Source organism: Anser cygnoides, chromosome 1 (assembly GCF_040182565.1).
Source record: "Anser cygnoides isolate HZ-2024a breed goose chromosome 1, Taihu_goose_T2T_genome, whole genome shotgun sequence".
NCBI classification, from domain to species: domain Eukaryota; kingdom Metazoa; phylum Chordata; class Aves; order Anseriformes; family Anatidae; genus Anser; species Anser cygnoides.
This window is the reverse complement of record NC_089873.1, coordinates 188,175,055-188,196,209: the sequence shown is the minus strand read 5'-3', so window position 1 is coordinate 188,196,209 and position 21,155 is coordinate 188,175,055. Positions and strand designations below refer to the sequence as shown.

At 41.7% G+C, this 21,155-nt stretch overlaps 1 protein-coding gene across 2 annotated transcripts in view; it reads right to left on the bottom strand.

The window, feature by feature from the left end:
- Window positions 1–21,155, bottom strand: part of STARD13 (StAR related lipid transfer domain containing 13) — a 295,560-nt gene that overhangs the window by 217,072 nt on the left and 57,333 nt on the right. For both annotated transcript variants that reach the window (XM_048081200.2, XM_048081201.2), the window contains exons 3-4: window positions 6,307–6,453; window positions 888–1,022 (exon numbers count right to left, since the gene is read on the bottom strand). In XM_048081200.2, coding sequence (XP_047937157.2) covers window positions 888–1,022; window positions 6,307–6,453 — 282 coding nt within the window. The remainder of the gene's footprint in view (window positions 1–887; window positions 1,023–6,306; window positions 6,454–21,155) is intronic.

Here is a 21,155-nt window from a genome sequence, read left to right as displayed (position 1 = left end):
TGATCTTACACTGCTTTCCTGAATATCCAGTGTTAACCACTGTCAAAGAAAGGATACTAGAACAGAAGTAGATTGGATTCAATGAAAAGCAGCCATTTTTATGTCCTGTGATGTTACTGGACACTGCTGGCACCCAAGTAATTCACAACTGAGAGACAAAAATATTTGCATTTTGGAACTATGACACTGATCCTAAAATAGCTTACTTTTACATGCAGAAATAAAACAACATTTAGCTATTGAGGAAATGAATCAAAACGTTTTGGGAAATACCTCTAATGGATTAAACAGACTCTCACTGAAGACTACAGCATCAGCTTGTAAAGAAATAATAATTAAAAAAAAAAAAACACAACAAAAAACAACTATCATTGATTAGAAATAAGGCTTAACTAAACCACCAGAGCTGAACACTTCCACTCAGAGAATTCAGGGTAGAATCCATCACGGACTGGGGGAGGATATCAACACCCAGACAAAAATCACAAGACACTTATTCTCAAATTAGCAATGAAGATCCAATGGTAGCATTGATGCCTGGAATCTACCACACTTAAACTCCAGATGAGACGAACTACTTTTTAGAAGTGCCTGTTTCTTTCCATTTACTGTAAAGGCAGTCTAAGTGACTAGTTCAGATGTAGAAGTCTTCGTTAGAGTTGTCTAAAACCAGATTAAATTAATCCAACAGCCTTGGAGGCTCACTGAAGACTGACTTAACTTTTATCTGTACCCATTTCGTATACTGAATTCCTCCATGCAGTGCAATACTTGCAGAACAAATTACTTAGAAGACACACATGGATGATTTTAACAATAAATAACAAATTTTCAAGGTACTCAACCTCAGAGTCAGAAAATGTTCTAAATGTGAAGGAGCTACTTACATCAGTTTTAGGTCGTGCACCAGTTGAGACTGGGTAAGGTAAACAATCTAGATCCTGGTAGTCTACTCTTCTGTTTTTCCAAGATCCCTTTCCTTGATAATCTCCATAAAAGCTCTTCTCCACTGGAACAGGGCACTGTAAGAGAATTTTAAAAACCCTGTAAATAAAGGCAAGTCATAAATATTTTTAATGTGAACTGCAAGAAAAAAGCACTCGATTTTTATCTTTTTAAAACTTTTTTTTTTTCCTGTGACGTAAAGTAAACATTTGGCCTCAATCTTTTTTCCTAAAAACACCTGCTTCAACATTTTTTAATTTTGGTGTAAAGCAGTTTTCTTAATAGCTAGTATATACAACTGGATAATTTGTAAATAGTTGTACATCTTCCTGAATATCAAGGAACTGAATGACTTAAATAACTTAAATGGATACCTAGCAAACTCTCATTTTGAAATTACAGACCCTGAACTTTCCAAATCCACTTTTCTTTGTCCAACAGGTACCTGGCCACACTGAATTGCACAATGTTCCCCTATGTATCCTGATTTGCTTCAGAAGAACAACAAGGTGTGTGAGCAAGAAGCAAGCCAAGCTGCAATTCAGCCTTGAAAAGGCTGAGATACCCAACAATTTCTTTGCCTGTCTTCACTGCCAGTCAGGCTTCCCACATCTCTTGTTTTCCTGAACCTGCAGGTGACGGCTGAGGGAGGAAAGTCCCTCCCAGTGTAAGCAAAGAGCAGGTTCAAGACCACCTGATGAAATGGAACAGGTACACGTCTATGGGGCCTGATGACATGCATCCCAGGGTCCTGATGGAAGTGGCTGATGGAGTTGCCAAGCCCCTCTCCATCATGTTTGAAAAGTCCTGGCAGTCAGGTGAAGTCCCTGGTGACTGGAAAAAGGGAAACATCACTCCCATTTTTAAATAGGGTAGAAAGGAAGACCCTGGGAACTACAGACCAGTGAGCCTCACCTCTGTGCCTGGCAAGATCAAAGAACAGATCCTCCTGGAAGCAATGTTAAGGCACATGCAAAACAAGGAGGTTATCCAAGGTAGCCAGCATTGCTTCAACAAGGGCAAATCATGCCTGACCGATCTGGTGGCCTTCTACGGTGGAGTAACTGCATCAGTTGGCAAGGGAAGACTGACTGATGTCATCTACCTGGACTTCTGTAAGGCCTCTGACATGATCCCATATGGCATCCTGATCTCTAAATCGGAGAGAGATGGATTTGATGGGTGGGCCATTCAGTGGATAAGGAATTGGCCTGAAGGCTACAACGCAGAGACTTGTGGTCAATGGGCTATGTCCAGGTGGAGGCTGGTGACGAGCGGTGTCCCTTAGGGGTCTGTCTTGGGACTGGTACTGTTTAATACTTTTATCAATGACATAGACAATGGGGTCGAGTGCACCCTCAGCAAGTTTGCAGATGACACCAAGCTGAGTGGTGCAGTTGATACAACAGAAGGAAGGGATGCCATCCAAAGGGACCTGGACAAGCTAGAAAAGTGGGCTTATGTGAACCTAATGAGGTTCAACAAGTCCAAGTGCAAGGTGCTGCACCTGGGTTGCAGTAATCCAAGACATGAATATGGAGTGGGTGGAGAAATTGAGAGCAGCCCTGCAGAGAAGGACTTGGAGGTTCTGGTGGATGAAAAGCTCGACATGAGCCAGAAGTGCTGGCTTGACATGAGCTTGCAGCCCAGAAGGCCAACTGTGTCCTGGGCTGCATCAACACAGGGGTGACCTCTGTTGGTGGAGGGATGTGATTGTCCCCCTCTGCTCTGCCCTTGTGAGGCCCCACCTGGAGCAGTGCATCCAGGTTTGGGGCCCCCAGCACAAGAAGGATGTGGGGCTGTTATAGCGGGTCCACAGGAGAGCCAGGAAGATGATCAGAGGGCTGCAGCACCTCTCCTATAGGGACAGGCTGAGAGAGCTGGCAATGTTCAGCCAGGAGAAGGGAAGGCTCTGGGGAGACCTCACTGCAGCTTTTCTATACTTAAAGGGGCTTATAAAAATGATGGCGACTTTCTGCTCAGTCAGATAATGCTAGGACAAGAGGGAATGGTTTTAAACTAAAAGAGGGGAGATTTAGATTAGACATTAGGAAGAAATTCTTCACTCAGAGGGTGGTGAGGCCCTGGCATAGGCTGCCCAGAGAAGCTGTGGCTGCCCCATCCCTGGAGGTGTTCAAGGCCTGGTTGGACAAGGCCCTGGGCAACCCGGTCTGGTGGGAGGTGTCTCTGCCCATGGCAGGGGGTTGGAACCAGATGATCTTTAAGGTCTTCCATCCCAAGCTGTTCTATGATTCTATGAGGATCTGTGTTTGGAGCAATCAGGGAACCAGGCTCATGGATACACTGCAGAACAGCCCCAAACTGTTATTTACAGTCCAAATCAGCCCATTTACTGGCTGCTCTCCATCACAAGAGGACAAATTTGCTGCTGATCTGTAACGGCAACTGCCCAGTTCCCTGTCAGAATATTCTTCAAGCTTTAAAATGAGGAGGCTTTGGAAAGCTGATGAGAGAATCAGTCTGTGGCCAGAAAATGTTTGTAGACAATATATTATTGCAAAAAGAACTGAGAGAATGTGTAAGATAAAGTTTTGTTCAATGAAAGTCATCTCTCTAATATTAGATTGGGTAATTATAATCAAGCAATTTCTGTGTTACTACCCGTGAATGATATATGACAAACTAAAAAATGTGATTCTCATTCTTCAGATTTCAGAGCTGCTGGTTGTTTTGCTGTTTTTTGTTTTTGTTTTTGTTTTTCTGTACTGAAACTGAGTGTTAGACATCAAATAGAAATGAAGTAGATGCAATAAACACATCGCTTACTGTGATGCTGTTCTCTCTCTGCTGTTTCATTTACAAAATACCTTCTTTTAAACTGCTAAAAAAGACTTTTCTTATAGGAAAGGTACAGGTTTGAGAGGATGTGTACTATTAGTTGCAGTTCTCCACAGCTAGATGTTTTGCTGCTGGCCTATTCAAATAGTCTAGCTTTTTGTATTTAGAGCACGTATTTATAGCATTGGTGAGAGAATGTTTCAGAAAATAATTTGATGACAGAATTTTCTTCTGATCTCTTTTCTGCATCAGATACTGAGTCATCCAGCCAGTGCTACTGCCCAATGCTCTTTCCTAAGCAGTAACTTGCACTTTGCACATATGTAAAGTCAGCCCAAGGGAAATGAAACTTCTTAACATTTTCCTAAGTTATTATGTGTTTTAGAAATTTTCTTAAATTTATTCACCAAAATACTGTTAGGCATCCCTACTGTCACTCTGTAACTCCAATAGTATCTATTCACCAAATCTATTCTCATTAACTAGCAATTATTTAGACATCTTCCTGCAATATTTGCTCAACAGAGTATTATTGACAGATACCTTCATGATAGGAAAACTTAAAGAATAATAAAGTATTAAGAGTTACTGCCATGAGCAGATGAAAAATTCTTCAGTAGAAAAATGAACTGGCTCAACCCAGTGATTAAATTATGAATATATTCCTTAGACACAGCATCTGCCATACAAAATAAATGCTCTTTCATCTGTTTAAAATTGCCCATGCCCTCAAGAGACCAATTTTCAGAGCAACAGCTTCAGCAAACATGTTGCCACTCATTCAGTAGTCACCTACTTTTGAAACCTCAGACCTACAAGTTGGCCTTGCATCTGTGAGCACTTCTCCCCAAATCTCTTTTTAGTCATCATTTCTTGCTTCAATTCCCACTTTATATAATGTAAATAGGATAAAAACATATGAAGAACCCATGAGTGGCTCATCATTTTGTAGAAGCCAAATGTACACAGTTACGAGTAAACATATGTGAGATAGACCTTCCTCCAATTCAAGTTTCATTGTGAGTAAATATGTGGAACAAATTACAAGCTATATTAAGCTATATTATTTGGTCCATGCCAAATGGGATGAATTGATAAAAAATAAGTTACTCATATAACTTGTACAAAAACTCTTGGCTTGTTCTTTTTCTTCCCCACTGCGACGGTTATTCTGAGACTTCCCAAATCAGCTTCTTCACAGTAAATTTATGGAGAGATTTAGGAGGATGTATTACTTTGCTTTGACTATATGTTGAGGTCAACCAATTTGGAGGCAACTAATTCTTAGGCATTTAAAGTAGGACAGACAATTCCCTTGTTCAGAAATGGTTTGAGTACTGATACCTTTGCCTAACCAAACCATGGCTTTTGCCTCAGGAGAACAGTCACAGCCATAAAATCACAGGTGTTTGGATCACCAGTTAGCAAAATCAGACTGGCTCTCAAAGGGAAGTGCTTGAACTCTGATGGCTTCGATTTCTCTTTCAGGCTAAAAAGCAGACTACATTGCCACTGCATTCTGACAGAAGACATTGAGCAGTCTCCTACAAGAACACAGAACACTGCCCACTAACAGACCGGCGAGTCAAGACAAGTGAATGTTGAAATGAATTCAGTTGGACAGAGCTGGTCGTGACTTGTTGACATGTACAATAAGAAAGAAATGATGGACAGGCCTGGCCACTCTTCCTAACATTGTCACTGCAGAATATGGAAATGCATACTGCAAAGAGAGATGCATGATTCTGAGCTTCCCAACTCGAAGGATGCAAACATTTACACCGTGATCTTTGCAGACATTTACTTAAAGAATTTATTTTGACAAAATGAAGCAGTAGTGATGGGAAAAGCATTCAAACAAGCTCAACTTCCAGGAATTTCATGCCAGCACTAACATTCAGAGCTGCAAATCCAAACAACTCTATCTTAAGAACTGACTTTAATCATAGCCTAAAGCAGAGAACAAACACTCCTACTTCTCACACTGTTCACTTTCCAGTTACTTACTTCTATATTTAAAAAAATGCTTGTTCAAAAGTTGCTAAAATTATATTGTTCCTTCTTATTCCTGTTTGCCCTACAAATAGCTTGGGTAACTGATGACACCTGCCATCACAAAATATTCTTAAATACAGTAATGCATTTCTAAATAAAACATAATACCCACAAATATTAATTGAACCCTTTTCTGCTGTTACATCTTTAAATAAACAGCACAAGTGTAAATAGGCTAACAGTGACACTTCTAATTCACAATTTTCTATCCTGAAAAATTACATCAAATGCAATCACCTAGATCCAAATTCCCCTCTGAAAAGGGTGTTTAATGGTTTTAAGACACGTTGACAAGTTCAATCCTATGACATTTGTTTACTTGGCCTGTAGCTGTGTCTAAGCAGCTCATGAGGTTTGTTATTATTGAGTCAAATCTTTAAGTTACTTCATCCCTGAAGCTGAGCTCCTCAACCTACCCAGAAGCACAACCAAATCTGAAAACCATCACTCGATGAGCATCTGATAGCTAAATGTTAGAAACATATCATATGACACACACGTTCTTACCAGTTGCTTGTGCCTTTTGGTAGAGGGAGTGCTGGAGGGAGAAGAGCCAGCACTCAGAGCTTCTTCAATATCTAAATTCAGCTGTTCCAGTTTCTTCATAAGACATGACATAGAGTCTGACCATTCAGATCCTTTTTCTGGTTGGGTCTAAAACAAATCAAACATACGTTAAGTCTTAAAGCATCCAAGCTTTTTGTGACTTGAAGACTCATTTTTCTGGCTAGTCTGCAAGAAGAACGCTGACCAGCATTTTCTCTGTCCACAGGTAACTTTCTCCATTTAGAACGTTTCAACTACACTCCAGTCCTTATGAAACATATTCATGGTTGCTCTTCATACCCAAATGATCGTGCTCCACCTCTGCGTCTGAAGTGCTTTCTAACACTTCATCTTGGGTGAACCACTGCCAGCTCAAGCTACACATAACCAAGGCTGAAACCAAAATAACTTCAATGTCTCGTCCTTAACCAACTTCCATTTTAGCATCTCCATTGATTGCTTACTGTCAAGAAGGATCAGAAAAATGAAGGTCATCACATACCTGTATTTTATTCCTTACTATAAATACAGACCTAATTAAGTCTTGTAACTTTCTTCTGTATATCCATCAGGAAAATCTTCCTGGATAGTCAGAATATTTCCTTGGTCTCAAACATTTTCTGTTTTGATGGATGCATTTTCCCTATTTATCTAAACTGTTTCACTGTATAATGAAAACTTTAATCCTCTACCGCAACTGCCAAAAATACTTTTCTTGTTCCTTTGTTCCTCAAAGTGCCTTTCAGGGACTCCCATTGAGTATCTTCCCAAAGCAATCCCTGTGCATGCTGCTGTGTTAAACCTCATTTTTCTCATTCAAATCACTTATAAAGATTCCCAAGAAAAATACAGTCACAGTGACCTCCCTGTCACCATGGGGCAGTTACAGGTCCACGCATTAGTCTCTGTCCTGAAGCTGCTTTCAGTTCTTTAATATTCCTTATTTTCAGAAACAACAGATTTTTGCACAGAGGATCATTTTACGGCAATCAGTTTTAAGAGACTGTGCATACAAACAATAGTATTACATTGCCAGCCTGCCAAAATCCTCTGAGTATCATACCAACATTCCACAATACACAGGGGAGCTAGATAAATATTATTATTATTCTAACTTGACAAAACTTTGTGGTGATTTATTTCCTTATGATGGTTTAGCAAGTAGTACAGAAAAAAAAAATTGTAATTTGTTCACTATCATAGAAAAAAACATTACAAATAGAATCCAGAAGGCTCACTGCAGTATCACATTGACACATCTTATTTCTAATGGAATTGCACATCTTCACCACCACAACTGAGTCTGCCTCTGCAGATCTTCAGACACCCAGTCCCACATCACCAACAGAAGGAGAAGCTGGTATTCTTTTAGCGGGCATTGTTTAGAAACACAGAAACTTAAATATCTTTAATTTTCCAAATCTTTACAATTTTCAATTTTTTATGAGCTCTAACTGAATATTCTTTCTGAAATACTGTTCAAAGTGTTAAGCTCTATTTCAACTCTGTAGCTATTAAATTCATTTAAACAATTAGTTTATTACTTCCCATTGTCTTCCTAAACATTCTAAAGTAAAATACAGGATGCTCCCCAGAAAGTGAGTATCAAAAGGCACTCCTCTTGTTGAATCCTTTCTGAGCAAGATGATCTTATGCAGGAAATGTGAAGGAAATGAAAGAAAATATTATTTAATTTCTGTATTTCTGGGGGTTGCACAAGTATCTCAATAATTTAGATAGGAAGATGAAAAATCATGGAGACATTAAGAAAGGCTTATAAATATTTCTGATGAAGATTTCAAATGCATGTAATACTAAACATGTGTGATATAGTGTTACAATAAACAGTACAGCTCCATGAGGCACATTTAGCTGTTGCATTTGATTAATACTTACCTACTGGATCAATATTTCTAGCACTCATCAGTACTTTGTGATGCTTCTGAATGGGCCAACCCCTGAATTTATTTTTTATTTATTTTACTAAGTTTCTTGTTTTACAGTAACAGAAGTCAGACCAGAGTCATTTCTTAGAAATTCACGTTTCCCCACACTATAACTCCATTTTTCTCCATTAAGTTCTGTCTTTTCTAGTTCAGTAGGACTCTGTAGTGTGTCTACTGAATGAAGGGGATGAGGAAAAAGATGAGTTTTCATTATCCTTCAAAATAAAGCTAAATGGGCCTACTTAACAAATGCCATTGACTAATTGGAAACTCAGCACAAAAGTGCCATTTGGAATAAGTGCTGATTGGCTACATATTTCAAAGGTCGCCTGAAATTCCTGCTGAAACATGATGCTACTTACATTCAGAAATATACAGCTTGCACAGTAGGACTTCTAACAAGAGAATAAATTCTGCCTAATCCATTCACAAGGAACACAGTTTGTCAGTGTTTTGCCCTAGTAACGAGGCTGGATGCTGTGGAAGCGCTCAGAAGAGCACTTTTCAGTTGCAGTGTATCCTGCCCATACCAACCGCAGAGGCAGTGGGGTGGGAGCATCTCTGGAAGCTTTTGCATCTTGCCCTTCAGGAGGGAAAAAGCCTGAGTCTAACGTATCTAAGAACCACAGGCTGTTTTATTCACTGTTCTTCCCCCTAAAAAAGGTGTACAGGGAGAACACTCCTTTCTGTATCCTTTTTATTTGTTGGAGCCACTCACTCGAGCAGCGCATAGGAATACTGTTATCTCTTGAAGAACCTGAAAGGCTTAGAGACAGAAGGGCATTACAGGAACGCTTTTTGTTAGTTCCACCTTGGACAACCCTAGACAGATGAACAGTAGTAGAAAATAAGACCAGAGTATCCTGTTAAACAATTTTTTCGAGGTGGAGCGACTTCGTTTGGGAAGATCATGCCACACATTAAGCAGAGAAAAGACATATTGGTCTTGAATGTCAACTGCTTTGTCACATAGATTCCTCAAGTCACATATACTCTTTTAGACAAAAAGATTAAAAATCTAAAATACAGAAGTATTGTCCTCTGTGCTAATTATAAGCTAAGTGGGATGCACTTCTTTAAAATTAAAGCAGTTATTAATGCAGCTAGTATACTTCAGATAGTTATTGTATACAAAGAACTAAACCAACTGTGTAATGTTTAGTACAATACATTTAGTAATCAGCCAAACATAAGATTTAGTTATAGATGGCTACTTCGTATGGCAATCATAGCTTATTTTCGAACAGCAAGCTTAACGTTTTGTTACACGTACTTTCACAAGCAGACTCTGTGTTCACTTACATAGCTGGAATTTCATTGCTACCAATAACAAATTACAGAGGTAAAACTGGGTACAAGATTACGGTCCATCTTCTAAACAATTACTTGTTCATTCCTTAGATTGAGAAGTAAATACATTCCAGACATTCAACTATTTGTGCCTTTTCGACCAAAGGCTTCTGCACCCTGTTTCTCAGCTTTCAAGTGTTCTTCACTAATCTTATTCAGCAAAAACATCTGTGATTAAAGGCATATTTGTGTCAGTGTTTTGCCCATGAAGCTTGTTGCAATAGGCATAATAGCTGCCAGCAAATCTAAATTTAAACTGAAAGAATGTGGCAAAAATGAACAAGTCCATATAGAACACTCAGAGGTCAGGGTTAACCTTGCTGCCAGACCTCATCCTATACTGGAAGCAGCAAGGCTTCCAAGGGAAGGGTTATGAGAAAATTACACAACTCTAAATTTATCTGATAACATGTGGCTTTCCCTTCAGAAACATTCAATAGGTCCAATTGTTCTGTTAATTAATGTATTGTAAAACTTCTAGTGATAAATTACTAACCTCCAAATATAAAAATGCCAGTGCTATTTAATCCTCCTCCCTAATGGTAAATTGGTTTAGATAAAATTCTCTCTGATGTACAAGCGAGATCCACAAAGAATGATTTTGTGGAAGAATTTCAGAGACCAAATACCCATGTTTTGCTCTTGCTGCAATGAAATGATGGGGCTCCTCTGTTCTCAAAAGAAGTTCTGTATAAAAGGTCTCTCAGCCACTGGTGGCTTTGCCTACAGGGACTGGGGAAGGAAGCCAGATTGGATCCATATAAATAATCCTTCTAAAAAAAAAAAAAAAAAGGATATAGAATACAAAGGCCTCTTATTCTCAAAATAGATTTATGCATGCTTTCTATATTAAAGATAAAATATTTCAAAGGGAGTTTTGCCTTCTACCCCACTATAGCTTTTCTTAAATATTTACAGAGCCTTTAGATGGACAACTGCGTGCCACCTCCCTCCCTGGAAGCAGGTAAAGCAAACTCTGCAGCTAGCAGCCTTTCCACTTCTAACAATTATACTGCTATCCATCAGAACGGATCAAGGAAAGTCTCTTTAATTTCTCATGTCAGTAGGCAAAACCACAAGTACAGCGAGGTTGCTGGGAAAGATCTGCAGGGACACTGCATGAAGTTCAGAGTTCTGGATCTTTCTTATCCACAAACGTGGAAGCATTCACCTAAGATGGGCTATTAGCATCTCAGCAGTCTTCCCAAAGAAAAAAGGCATAAATACTAATATGAACATAGTGTTAATTTAATCTGTTTTAAAGGAAATACATTTCATAGGATCAACCCTTTTCCCCCAGACCAATGATGTTTACACTTCCTAAATACGACTGCGCATGGCGCTGCGTTTTCCTTCTTGCCCAGTTGCTTTCTCCTTTGTGCTTCTCTGCCTGTCTCAAGCTACAGAACTCTTCAGGAAGGTTTTCAGTAGTGATACAAGCCATGCGCATGTGAATCTGACCAAACTTTCTGAAGGTTTGATGTTCTAGAGCAAATTAAACTGATCTTTAAAGACACTTGTGGTTGTTTCTGGCTTCCATTTCCTTCATAGTACTGTCACATCACTTAATCACAGGCTGGCTGAGGCTGGCAGGGCCCCCCGGAGGCCCCTGGTGCCACCCCTGCCCCAAGCAGGGACACCCAGAGCAGGCTGCCCAGGACCACGTCCAGGCGGCTTTTGGAGATCTCCAAGGAGGAGACCCCACAGCCTCTCTGGGCAGCCTGTGCCAGGGCTCCGTCACCCGCCCAGCACAGAAGTGCTGCCTGGTGCTCAGAGGGAGCCTCCTGGGTGCCCGGCTGTGACTGAAACACTGACTTGGTCTTCTTCCACTAAGCTTAACCGTTGGTTTCTATAACCTATGTGTTTGTGTTCTAGTAAACCATTAACTACGTCTTTGAAGATAAATACAGTATAATATAGAAAAACAGTGTGGAAATACTAACTTCAAGACATAGAACCATAAGGATATATACTCCTCTCTCTCCACCCCAACCCCAAGGATTAAAAGTTGCAAAACGAGCATGAAAAAGAACTCAAAGAGGAGGTACTAAGTGAAAGTAGCATAATACAACCCTTACCTCATTTCTAGTATTTGACTTTTTCAAGGGAAACTAACCATCTTAGAAATACTCATATATATATATATAAAATACTCACATATATATATATGATATATATATATGTGTATATATATATATATAAAGAGTTGGTTTATATATATATATAAAAGCTCTTTATTTCTCAAACAGTGAGTTGGTAAATACAGCCTCTAATTTGCAATCAACACCTTGATTTCACATAGTCACAGAATGGCTGCGGTTGGAAGGGACCTCTGAAGATCACCCAGTCCAACCCCCTGCCAGCAGGATCACCTAGAGCACATCGTGTGGACGGCATATAGTGGTAATGTCCATCAACTAAAAGAATATAATCCTAAAGTCGTGCCCCTCTTTCAAGGGTTCGTACATCAATTTTTAAGGGCTGCTGCTCTAAGTTGGGCAGAACTGAAACTGGTATCAAAGGAGTCTTCCAAATACTAGATTACAGAAACATTGCCCAGATGAAGAAACCTGAGCTAATTTCTGGGGCTGAAAGGGATGTGCCAGCATAGCACTTCACCTCTGACAAGAGAGAGGGATAGGAAGGTAAAAAGAAAGGAATTTAGTTGAAGGAAAGGTGTGGGGCAAAATGTTTTCAAAAACAACTGTACACTACTGCAGGGTTTTGAAGTGCAGTAGCCCATTGTTCCAGATAGCCTAGTATGAAAACCCCGTTGCAGAGCTTTTTTGTTTTGTTAGCAAAAGCAACTGGTTTCATATTGGACTTTTCATTTACAAAATGACAATGTAAAATGGCATGCAGTTGCTTTTAACATAAAATTTTAATTTGGGTTTGCTCAGATGATTAAAAAACCCTTCTTTATTTTCCCAGTTCACAACGCCTACAGCACAATTCTCCACCTTCTAACAAATTATGATGTCAGGCAACACCAAATTTCACAAACAGGCTGTCTGACAAGCCTGCACTGCCGACACATGCTACAGGACTGGCACCGAACGGCCAAACAAGCTGTCTGAATTGACATCTGCTCCCGTTTCAGCATATGAATTATCCTCTTGGGTTATCCCATCTTCAGCTGCTTCAGACCAGACGCCAGCTCACCATTTATCTATTCTACCACATCCTTCACTGCAAGGTGTGGAGGAAGTGAGTTGTACTTCTTGTATCCCAAACACTCCTGCTCTGTGCAGCAAATTCCCAACTGTCCTTTTGCATTTAGTTTGGCACCTTCTGCAGCAGTGGTTTTATCTGAGCATCACCATTAGCGATCGCCAATGTCAAAATAGTTCACGCACACAGGTAATGACGCATTTAACTTCTACTTAACCAGAAATTACTAACTTCAAAATACACTAACTCATACCATGACTACCTTGAAAATGCAACTTGAATATGTAACATGCCTATTTGTATCTCCCTGCAATGTTTGTTGACTAACCGTGTGTTTCAGACCAGGTTTCACCAAAGCTGAGGGGCCTCTTGCCACTAGATCTGTAAGAAGTTACATACTCTAAAAGGAAACTTACAGAGCCTTCTCCCAAATGTGTTTATTTGCACCAATAAACTACTTTTCAGATTGCAATGGGACTGTTCTCTTAAAGAAAGTGTATAGGTCATTGTGCTTAGCCAGGATGCAGAAGAACTGGGCTCAGCCTCATTTTTGGCCTAATGTATTTTATATCAGCCCTCAGCAGGGAGAATAGTAGGATTTTGGTACTGGGTACACCTGGCTGTGCAGGAAGTCCCTCCTCTTTCTTGCTGAAGAGGAAATAAGCGCAACAATAATCCACTTTATCTGTTATGACACCTGCCTTGATGGCAACAGAGCAGAAGTGTTGAGTTTTCACCAGAAACTATGCTCCATGAAACATATGAGACTTGCTAAGACTACTGTACTGGTCTTCCTGGTCCTACAGCAAACAGGACTTCATCCCCAGGCTAAACAGATGAGTTACTTCCATCACACACATCTCTTATTTGTCCAACAAATCTTGAATTATTTTTGCACAGGCAGAGCTGCAAGAGGAGAACCTATGCACATAAAAACTTACCAGAAACTCTTCCAGAACGTTGAAAGACACTAGCCTATGTTTTCTAACAGTTGAGAAATCCGCGCCCTTCTCTTCTGGGGAGGACAAACCACTTAACTGGAAAATGGAAATACAGCACTTCCTTCTTTACAAAGAAAGCAGCAGCCACCATCGCGTTTTGTGACAACGTTCATCTTGGGATATACATGTAGGCTGTACGTCCATCAAAGTGACTCAATAATCAGCCCCAACTAATCAGCCTCCCAGTTAAGGTTAGCAACAAGCTCTTAGTCCTAGATTGAATTATTTCATTTTGGCATACACAGGAAAAAAAACAACCAGGAGACCTTAAACTGAGAAAACAGCCCAGAAAATAACAAAACCCCCTAATTTATCAATGCCCAACTAGCCTAATAGCCAGTCTCAGATAGTGGTCAGCAGCTGATGCCTGAAGAAAGGGTGTAAGAACTGAGGAATAAAACAACTGGCATTACACACGGGATGCTATGCCAGCTTTCAGTACCATAACCTGCAAGTTATATCTGTATCACAAGGACGGACAGCAAATTGAACAGGACTTTTACATCCTGCAGACAAATTCTGACTGTGTCCCAGATTATTGTGGTTTTGACCCAAACATACTAACAAATCAGTGTAATTCTGGGTGTACTCTTGGATCATAGCCAACAAAAACATGACAAGCAGAGCTCCTCCATTTGGGCACTTTCACCTGGACATTTACACTACAAACTGCTGCAAGGTCCGCTGCCCACTGTGAAACATCCATCTTACACTAAATGTGAGCACAGCTCGATGGACGTCCAACACTTAAGAATTAATGATTTTTTGGGGGTGATGTTTGAGGTCTTTGCTTAATAAGTGGCATAGTCTAAACACCAGACCATTGTAGTGAATAAATGCTCTAGTCTGATCTAGGCCTTTCAAGATACCAGTGAAAAACAGGGCATGTTGCATCTCAGTGCATGAGTAGGGATTAAAAAAATCCCACACATTTCTTTTCCAAAGACTGAATTGCTGCTACCTCAGTAGCATTTTAAATGCTAACAAGCCTTAAAGCTCAAACGCTGTGCTTGCATGCTACATAAATCCCTCCTTATACTAAAATAAGGAAACCTTTATGGAGACATGCTGAGTCCTCATCAGATCCTTGCTCTTTTCTGTTCTGTGTGGAAATGAGAACATGTTTCTCCCATACTGAAAGTCATTATCATTTAGAAGAGCGCAGGGTAGACAAATTCCCATGTGGAGCCCACAGAGGACTCCCCTGTGCCATGACCATGTCGGACACTGATGTGTACAGAATAAACTTTACTCTGGTCAATATGAGAAAGGGAAACAAGTGAGACTTGTGGAAAGCACAGTGTTTGCCTGGAGATCAGTAATTCAAAAGCAACATGAAAATGTAAATCCCTGGAGATTAACAGGCAAAAATAACATCAAGAAGAGTAACAGTAGATACAAGCGACAGTGCTGCTATTATCAAAAACGATCTCACGGCCCATGTAACACTTAGGAGACGTCAGACACAAAGCCCATCAAGTGTAAAGCAAACTTTGGGGAAAAGCCTTCAAAGACCCCAGAAGAAAAGTCACCACCAGGCTTAACTGCAGCACAGACACGCTGGAGGAAGCGCCAGTGCCTTCCTCTTGCTGCTGGCCCCTGAACAAAGTGAGCTGCGTGGCATACCCCAAACTGGAGCCGGGTGAGCACTGATCTACCTGGAGCAACCCGAGCCAGCATGGGCACCCCACTTGCCCCGCTGTCAGCTGTGGGCAGCAGGTAACTGTTAACAGGTCGCTGTGGCATGCTGTGCTTTCCTCATTACTGCTACAGCTAAAGTAGGCCTTTGTTTAGTACTAGTAAAAGAGTAACTAAAATTATTAAGACGATATTATTAGTTAATAGTTGAATTAAGTGAGGATTTGTCTACTGCCTTGATAACCGGCGCTGATCAGTCAGCTGTCAGAGCGCACTCTGATGAAAGCTGGTGCTGGGCGTGCAGCCAAAGGGCATTACAGGTGCTGAGAGCGGTGAATCGATCCCTGCCTGCCAGCGCCAGGGACACCCCGGCAGTCTGACACTACACTCGAGTCATTTTTCTGAAAATACCGATGTCAACATCTCCTAGAACAACTCCAGAACAGATTCTAGAGATTAAGATGGTAAAGGATAAAGACAGGGGTGCAGCAACAGCCGGCAAATTGCTCTACGTATATGAAGAGCCTATCGTGAAATGCTAAGTGCCAGAATACTTAAAACATAATAAAAAATAATTGGTAATAACAAATGCTTCCATGTATTATGGCACAGCTGTTCACTGTTGTTTTTGTTTGTTTGTTTGTTTTGTTTTTTTTTAGGGTAAGAATCATATGGTACTTCCGTGGGGCCTATATATAACGCACAATTAATAAAGCCGCTCTTGACAAATATGAAACTGGTAAAATGGCACTTGTACTGTCATTATACTTACGACAAAAGACCAAAATAAAAGAAAAAATGTACAGGACAAAAAGAGTACTTTCCAAGACTCACAGGCATTCATGGGGTTCTTTCAAATTTGGTATTATCCCCTGCCCAAAAGTTCTCATGATCTACTGTTGAAGAGAAATAACCAGGCTAGCAATACCTTTCTAAGCAGAAATTAGAAATTAATAGAGAAAATAACTGATGAAAGGCACACTCCTGTATTAAAAGAATACTCAAGGAAAGCTCTGCAAAAGGGAAGAATCTTTGGTGGTTTTGAATACCTGGTGATAGGGAAAAAGGCAGAACGTGAATTATGGTAGAGCGAGAGAATACCTGAAGACTGTAATAACCCTTCTAAACGACATCCTGATTTTCATCCAGCTAACAGTAAGGAGAAGACATTAGTCCCAAGCCCAGAAAAGCAATTATGCACAATCCCAAATCTTCACCAAAGTTTGACACCCAAGTATCCATGTTTAACCACCAAGTCTTAACATAGATTAAACGCTATCTATGGATTTGCTCTGAGTTAAGTATCTATTAATATTATACATATATTTTTAATCCATGACTGTATTAACCAGTCTTGAAACTCCTGAGGCACAGACTCTGTGCATTTATGACAGACGCACTCGTAACACCATGGTGGTTCGTGATGAACCTCATTCTGAAGCAGCAGCTTCCACATCCAGAGAGCCTCCCTGGAATTTCGGGGACACAATACTCGACCCCCGCCCATTCACAGGCAGCACAAAGACTTTTTTCCCCTAAAAATCACACAACTGAGAAAGAACAAAGAAATGCTTTCTGCGCTTCAGCCCACAGAGCAATTTGTTACCGTTATAACCCTCACGCCATCAGACCGCACCCAGGCTCTTAGTATTTAGCAGAGTAACTTTAACAAAAAACGACTTTCCACCCTTTGCGCGGGCAAGCTTTATTTCAACAGAAATCACAGGGCAGGGAATGCTGTCTTCACATTTTTAAGGCCAAGGGCAGAGCCCACTGCCGCCCCCCCAGGGGCCGCCATGCTGGCGGCGGGGCTGTGCGAGGAGGGAGGGGGGGGCGGGGCGGCTTCCCGCCCTCCCTTCCCGCCAACAATGGCCGCCGCCCGCGCGCCCAACGGCCCCAGCGCGCGCCCGAGCCCGCCCTTTCCAGAAGCTCGCGCGCTCAGGGCGGGAGAAGGGGGGGGGGGGGAGGAGGAGGGGGCGTGGCCCCGCCCCGGCCAGCGCCCCGAGGTGCGCGCGCAGCGCCGCCCGCGCCCTCCCGCCTGCCCCGCGCCCCGCCCTGCTGGGGACGTGCCCGGAGGGGCGGGGCGAGGCGGCGGCCGTCAGCTCGCGGGGCGGCGGCGCCACCTGGCGGGCGGCGGCGGGAGGCGGCGCCCGCGGCTCGGGAGCGCGCCCTGGCGGCGCCGGGGGGGGAAGCGCGCTGCCGAGCCGTGGGGATGGGGGGGGGGGGGGCTGCGTGAGAGGGCCGGGAGCGCGCTGCGCCGTGCTTTGGGGGGACCGCTGCCCTCTCCCCGTCCCTGCCGGCAGCCGCTGGCCGCCCTCCCGCTGAGGAGAAAGGCGAGCCGTGCCTGCAGAGGGCGAGGCTGAGCGCGGAGCCGCGCTCCCGCCCGCTTTTCCCTCAGGGCCGTGAGGGGAACGAGCCCAGGGAGGCTGCGGGGAGCCGCCGGGGTGCCCCGGGCCGTGAGGGGGGCTCCGGGCTCGCCCCGTGCCCAGCAGGCTCCGTCCCGCTGCGTCGTGGCGTGAGGGCTGCCGCCGCCGGGCTCCTTCACAAAATGGCTCCTCAGGGCCGTGCCTCAGTTTCCCCAGCTGGAAACGTCCAAGCAGAGTTACCCGAGGTCTAAAATCATCTAAACACACATTTTCAGGAGCATTTCTGCAGTTACACGAGTTAGACTGCCTCATGAACATCCAAGCAGAGTTACCTGAGATCCAAAATCACCTAACCACAGATTTTCAGAAGTACTTCTGCAATTACACGTGCTGTATAAGCACCACGCTTAAACACCTAACTGCACAAAATATCTACACACGAGTTTCTGAGTTGTACGTGGACAATGTTCTGTTGTAAATGAAAGGAAGCCAGGATAAATAGCGCTGGCGCAGGCATGACCGATTCTACTTAACTTCAGAAAAACAATTCTGTCAAACCTGATGTTTGATTAAATTGCCTTGATTTTGGTAGTCTTTTATGAATAGCAGCATCTGAATGGATAATTTCAGACACTTTCACATGTGAAAATTACCCAAATTCTAATAGCTAGGCAACGCTGGCTATCAGAGGTACACTGCTCCAGTTGAAATCATAATTTCGTTTGAACCACTTGATCCTACAGCAGTTTCCCTTGGTACAGCTCATTGCTTTTGCTAGTGGTGAGGCAGAGCTCACCTCTGGTATTTCCATACAAAATGAGACTTCAAGAGGGAGAAAATTCTTCAAACTCCTATATTTCAGCCCAGGACAAGAGATAAACGACTAAAATTGAGTATTTTTGAGTATTGAGGATTTAAAATTTATCTATTTCGTCTGGCGTATTGAAATGAGACTGTGCAGTTTTGGAGAGTCTCTTTTTTGATCTTTCTTGTGATAAGAATAAGTGTTTTTTTTCAAAGACTGTTACATTTGGGAGCATGAAAGGGAAGGACATGAGGAGGGAGGGAGGGAGGAAGAGCAGAAATCCTGGATGCTGGAAGCCGAAGTCAGACCATAATCACCGTTCCTTTAATTAAGAAGAGCAAAGTTTGGCAAAGCGTAAGATGAATATTTGGAGGCTCGGCCTCCTACCTTGACATCACGGCACAAAAGGCAATCAGGAGAAGCTGGTCACAAGGAGAATCAAGGCCTTGAAGCCTAAACTATGCTACAGTACAGCTCCTAGTGCCAGGGGATCTTAATTTTAATTGTGGTCCTTTGTCATTTGGTTCAACACAGATGATAATGAATAAAATTCCAATTTCTAATCTTCCACGATAAATAAATCTCAAACATATTGGAACAGATCTTTCAAAATAGTTTTAAATGGCTTTTAAAATCCATTATTTTTTTATTTTCTGCAGACTGGTCTAGTTTCATTTACTTTTTGTAATAGCCCTTTCCTTTACATTTTCCAATAAGTGTTCATTATCGGAATTTATAGTTTTAATTAAAATGCTAAATAAATTTCCTCAGAGTTTCTTCCATTATATTTTATTCACCCTTTATTTAAAATAATTATATTTTAATTATTTTATGTTTTCTCTTTTTTTTTTTTTGGCCTGGTGTCTTAAGAGAACAAAGTCATATTATTCAGACTTGGTGCTTGTTCAGCTGCTGTGGAATTTCACCCCCTACTTTTGAATAAAGAATTGATATGCAGTTCCATATATATATTCCTAGATAGCTTCAAGCCAGTTTGAAAGATAGGGAGAAATATCAGAGAGATCAAACTTCAAAGTTTGATCACAGTTTGGGTCTGGACAGACATGAGAGAGTCGACTGACTGCCCACAACAAGCTAAAGCTGAGGAGATACCAGCCCTGAGTGTTTCTGAGCAGCTGCTGATGAGCGTAACTGACTGGTTGGAGAAAATACACTTGGTTTTATAAATGACATTTTTTTCTTTCATAGAGGGCAATTAATCCCTGATCAAGAAATAGGAAGAAATACTGCATTGTGAGGAGGGTGTTGGCTTGTTGGGTTCTTGTTTGGTGTGCCACTCAGTCCACACGCCATCATTTTCTTTCTTACAAGGAGGAAAGGGTTCTCTCAACATCTGTTGAGAAGGAAAACTCCCATTTTTTCTGCGCAGCTGGTCCTTGCCGAGCCCCAGTGAAGTTGGTGAACTTCATCGCAAGCCCATCTCTAATGTACTTAGTTCCTTTCTGAATGCTAGAGAGGGTGGAGAGTATTAGGTTAAGAGCAGAACCTAAAAGAAAATAAAATAGCTATCTTATGTGGCAATAATTTAGCTCTCTTAAATGCTGTACTGAGTCAGATGGGACCTCCCTCTGCAGGTCTTCAAAGACGCCGATGTCTTTTCCTCTGACTGTGTACGGACTTTATGTGCCTGATGTGGCAGATTGCTTCTCCTATGATGTGGAAGCTGGATACGTTCCCCACCAACCAGATCCAGATAATATGCCACCTGGGCCTTAACTCCAGGTAGAGACAAGTGCAGCATCTCCCCTCCCGCTCCCTCTCTTCTTCCTCCCACATCCCAGTTTCTCTGGGAAGGAAACGAAGCTATGAGAGCAACAAGCCTACCAGCGCCGTGGATGGTCAGGGACCACGGAGAGTGAAATATCTAAATTTTAGATGAAAATTAAATGCTGAATTTTTAAACAGCAGATTACACTCCTCTGTCACTAAATTAGATAAAACCAGCAAAAACTTTCAATCTGCACAGACATTGCCTTACAGATAAACTTCTTTTGGCCATGGTTCATGGTATCAGTGATGCTTCTTGCAAGTAACCTCTCTGTTTCTTTTTTTTTTTTTTTTCCCCTGCCCTTTATTAAACTGAGAGATAAATTCCTGCTACCTGCCTATGTGAAAATCCACAATATCAGGTGTACAACTATAACTCTCTGCTGTAGTTTTATGCTCTTTCTTTTTCCCTTAAATGACAAGAATGCCTATTGCCATATGCAAAAACGAAGAAGCTGAAGGAATTAGGTGGAGTTTAAATGCTGAAGTTAAGATCATCACCTAATGCACAAGAACAGTCAGATGTCTCTGCACGCCTATGTTCCTGAATCCCTTACTAATTTATGCAGTATGTGTTTTGCCTTACATTTTAATTGTTAATGCTAGCTATCTGCTTAAAGCTTTCAAAATTCCAACTACACATCTTCTTTCAGATCTCAGAAACACAGATGTAAATTCCGTTTAAGTGTTCAAAATAACTTTCAGAAACATAACTATTCATATTTGTGAACAGGCTTGCTAGAAG